The sequence below is a fragment of the Sinocyclocheilus anshuiensis genome, unplaced genomic scaffold, assembly GCF_001515605.1.
Source record: "Sinocyclocheilus anshuiensis isolate Anshui unplaced genomic scaffold, SAMN03320099.WGS_v1.1 scaffold874, whole genome shotgun sequence".
Lineage (NCBI taxonomy): Eukaryota > Metazoa > Chordata > Actinopteri > Cypriniformes > Cyprinidae > Sinocyclocheilus > Sinocyclocheilus anshuiensis.
In genome coordinates this window covers 839084-842872 of record NW_015538065.1, presented here as the reverse complement: position 1 = coordinate 842872, position 3789 = coordinate 839084, and the positions used below count along the sequence as shown (strand labels likewise).

At 35.2% G+C, this 3789-nt stretch overlaps 1 protein-coding gene across 3 annotated transcripts in view; it reads right to left on the bottom strand.

Annotated features, from left to right (window-relative positions):
- The window catches only part of LOC107683589 (circularly permutated Ras protein 1-like), a 14189-nt gene that overhangs the window by 6975 nt on the left and 3425 nt on the right, over positions 1–3789 (bottom strand). For 2 of the 3 annotated variants that reach the window (XM_016479662.1, XM_016479664.1), the window contains exons 4-10: positions 2589–2681; positions 2348–2434; positions 2165–2262; positions 1889–2089; positions 1749–1799; positions 1565–1654; positions 304–455 (exon numbers count right to left, since the gene is read on the bottom strand). In XM_016479662.1, the coding sequence (XP_016335148.1) occupies positions 304–455; positions 1565–1654; positions 1749–1799; positions 1889–2089; positions 2165–2262; positions 2348–2434; positions 2589–2681 (772 nt within the window). The remainder of the gene's footprint in view (positions 1–303; positions 456–1564; positions 1655–1748; positions 1800–1888; positions 2090–2164; positions 2263–2347; positions 2435–2588; positions 2682–3789) is intronic. The other variant, XM_016479665.1, reaches the window with a different exon arrangement.

Genomic DNA, 3789 nt, shown 5'->3' with positions numbered 1-3789 from the left:
AAACACATTTCATTACACCAAATACACAAAATAATGTTCTTTTTAGCAACATCATATGAGCCCTTTAACAGGATATAGTGGTTTCATAAAGCTGTGGATCTTTAAACAACAATTCAGACAGTTTACCAACTGACAGAAGCACAAACACGAAATCAGACAGCGTAGCAGAAAGAAGCTCATTGACAAGCCTACAAAATACTGCCTGCTCACACACGCATACGCAAACACAGAAAAAATACAGACAAGATGACGTGACCTTTGACAGATATACATACAATAAAAGCCTGAGAATGTGCCACTCACTCTTTGATTTTCTGGGTGAGAGGTTGGATTGTCTCTGCAATGCAGTGAGGGGTGCTGTAGTTCTCACCCTCCTTCTTTAGATAGTCATAGTCCAGCAGTGCCCAGTCTCTCAGAGTGAGAGGAACCTTTGTGCCATCACCATATACTGTCACCTAAAAACCACAAACACAACTGTTCATGCTTTTCTGAACTGTAATCTATTCACGTGACAGTAAAATAAAGCACTATGAGAGCTATGTTGCTATTCTTTACCTCTGTATCTAGTTCTCTGAAATGGCTTTTAATTTGCTAAACTTAGTAGTTTCACATGCTTAGTTCCTTCATAGTGAATTTTGGTTTCCACAAACCAGAAGCCACATGCTTTTCAAAACCAAAAGAAGAATGGGAAATGCTCAGTCATCACAGCTTGTCATCACAAGTATGGCTTCACAAGTATGTAGTCCTTCCTCATTTATGTGATTCATACATTGTATGATTTATAGGGAACATTCAGCCTGGTTCCGTGTCGCCAAATCTACCAGCATAAACTCTGGACCACAGAGCTGCTTATTCTGACAAAGAATAACCCACTTAGACAGGAAGAGACCACCTGACCGGCTTGTAAAATGACCAACCACAGTTTTTAGTGTTGTTTAGCCACTAACCTATTCAAAATATATTATACCGGGTGTATTCAAACTTTTTGAAGCTACCCTACATATAATATAAAAGCAGCTCTATATTTTCATGTTTAAAGACATTTACAACAAGTGAGAAACAGCATGCATATTATAAAGACAACATGTTGGAAGTTAAAAATAAATACATTGCACATAAGGCAAAGCAAATATTCAAATTCTTTGTATTAAGTTTATCTTTTTTCTTCCTAACATTGGATTAATATCGTACAGTATAAACATGAGAGAAACATTTTGAAATAAACTCTAATGTGAATGTATAGTGCTGTTCACAATAAATATGTTTCCAGTAAAATTACATCTAACAATTCCATTATATATAATAATGTATACATAATATATAAAAATAAAAAAATATTTTTCCTCTCACATTTTCCCCAGACCCCACATTTCTGTATTACACCACAATAATTTTTCTTTTTCAAAAAAGAAAATGTTTATAGTCTTTGTTATCAGAACTGGTAATAATAAACGGTTTGTGCACATCAAGTTCAAAAAAGCCTAAAATGTACTTGATGCAATAACAGCATCTCCTCTCATTCTGCTTTTCTGGCTCACTCCTTTTTCCCCATAAGTATCTTTACCTCATTGTTAAACGTCACCAGTGCCACTCTTCGGTGAGGTGAGGTTTTCTGCAGGGAGGTCAGCACCATCTGAAGAGCTTCTTGGACTCCCTGAATCCAAAAAATGGGAGTATAACTTCAAATATATTGTGCCTGTTTATACAAGCAAAAATAATTGTATTTAAAGTCAAAAGTCACCTCTCACCTGCAGTCGAGAAACATATGTGGGTGATCGTGTGCTGTTACCAGGAGAGATCTGAGAGAAAAATATATTTAATGTGAACAAGTGAGGGTGTTAAAAACAAAATAACAGCTCTGGATGTCTGTAATGAAAGTGATCGGCACCTCAGAAGTGACGCTCATACTTCCGGAAATGTCCACGCACAGGACAATAAGCATGTCGTCTAGATTCTCATAATCTGTGTCCTCATCATCGTCCAAGTAAAGTATATCCCTGCCTGGAGGATTGCGCAAAGGAAACCGGCCGCCCTTCAGTGTAGTCTGGGGGTAAACGTTCTCCTTCCCACAAAACTCACAGCGCCATATCTAGAAAAAAGGGACAGGAAACAACAGTAAGAGTCATATAAACACAGTGGTTTTGCACCTGTTGGTATAACTTACTATAGTTTTCTGTTGTGTCTCTGGGCTGCTTGCTGAGGACATGATGGCATTGCATTTCCCACAACGCACTGGTTTCTGGCTGCTCTGTATAGCAGATGCTAAGGAGATAGTAAGTGAGCTGAACAGATGTAACATTTAGGAAGATCATGCTGTCAAAAAATATTGTTTAGCAGTTTAGCACACCTTTACCAATGTCCACGAGGCTTCCCACTTTTAGCGACACTACATTTACATTAGCTTTAAGTCGAGTCTCTCCATTATTTTCCAGACCTGAGAAAGAGAGTGAAAGGAGGGTGAGGGTGAACTCATTGAACCTGTTTATTGTCAAACATCATAGTATTTTCAGTGTATCGCTTCAGCTTAAGCATAACTAATATTTTCTGTGCTTTTTCATGTTATGAAGGGAGTGTGAATGACTTCTCACCTCTCGGTGGTAATGGTGGTGGGAGTGCGCTACAGAGAGTTTCTCTCCTTTGTATGTTACGGGGCGGTACAGGTGGTGGAGCCATCAATGGAGCTGTAAAAAAAAATGTAATAAATAAAATGAAGTAAATAAATGATAAAAATAATAACATTTTCTTATACAAATTAATTTTTGTTTTTTTAAAGTTTGTCATTAAGATTTTTTTTAAAGAAATGTAACACATTTATTCAGCAAGGATGCATTCAATTAATCAAAAATGACAGTAAAGCCACTTACAATTTTACCAAAGATTTTCCTTCTAAATAAATGCTGTTTTTAACATTGATAATAAAAACTAATTATTATTAAGCACTAAATCAGCATATAAGAATGATTCCTGAAGGATCATGTTACACTAAAGCCTGGGGTAACTGCTGTTGAAAATTCAGCTTTGCATCACAGGAAAAATTTGAGAGTTAGAGTAGCTTTATTGTCATTCCAGCTCTATACAGTTAGCATACAGTGCACTTACAATTTTACCAAAGATTTTCCTTCTAAATAAATGCTGTTTTTAACATTGATAATAAAAACTAATTATTATTAAGCACTAAATCAGCATATAAGAATGATTCCTGAAGGATCATGTTACACTAAAGCCTGGGGTAACTGCTGTTGAAAATTCAGCTTTGCATCACAGGAAAAATTTGAGAGTTAGAGTAGCTTTATTGTCATTCCAGCTCTATACAGTTAGTATACAGTGAAACGAGACAGCGTTTCTCCAGGACCAAGGTGCTACATAGACAAAAAACACAGAGCACAGGACTACAAAGAAACTAAACTGGACATAATTAAATTATATTAAATAGGCTAAGTAAAAAGTTAAATAAGAACTAAGAAGACTATATATATATATATAAAAATAGTACTAAGAGAAAAAAGAGCTGACTATAAAATAAGAACTGTGAACGTTTATCACAGACTACACAGGACTACATAAAGTGCGTGTAAAAAGTGTAATTTACAAATTACGCTAAAATATAAAACAGTTATTTTAAATTATTATAATATTTAATATAATAATATTAATGTTATTTAATATTATTAAAGGGGTCCTATTATGCTTTTTCACTTTTTTAATTTTAGTCGGTGTGTAGTGTGTATGTTTGGGCATAAAAAAGATCTAGAAAGTTACAAATCTCAAAGTCCACTCCAAAGGGAGATA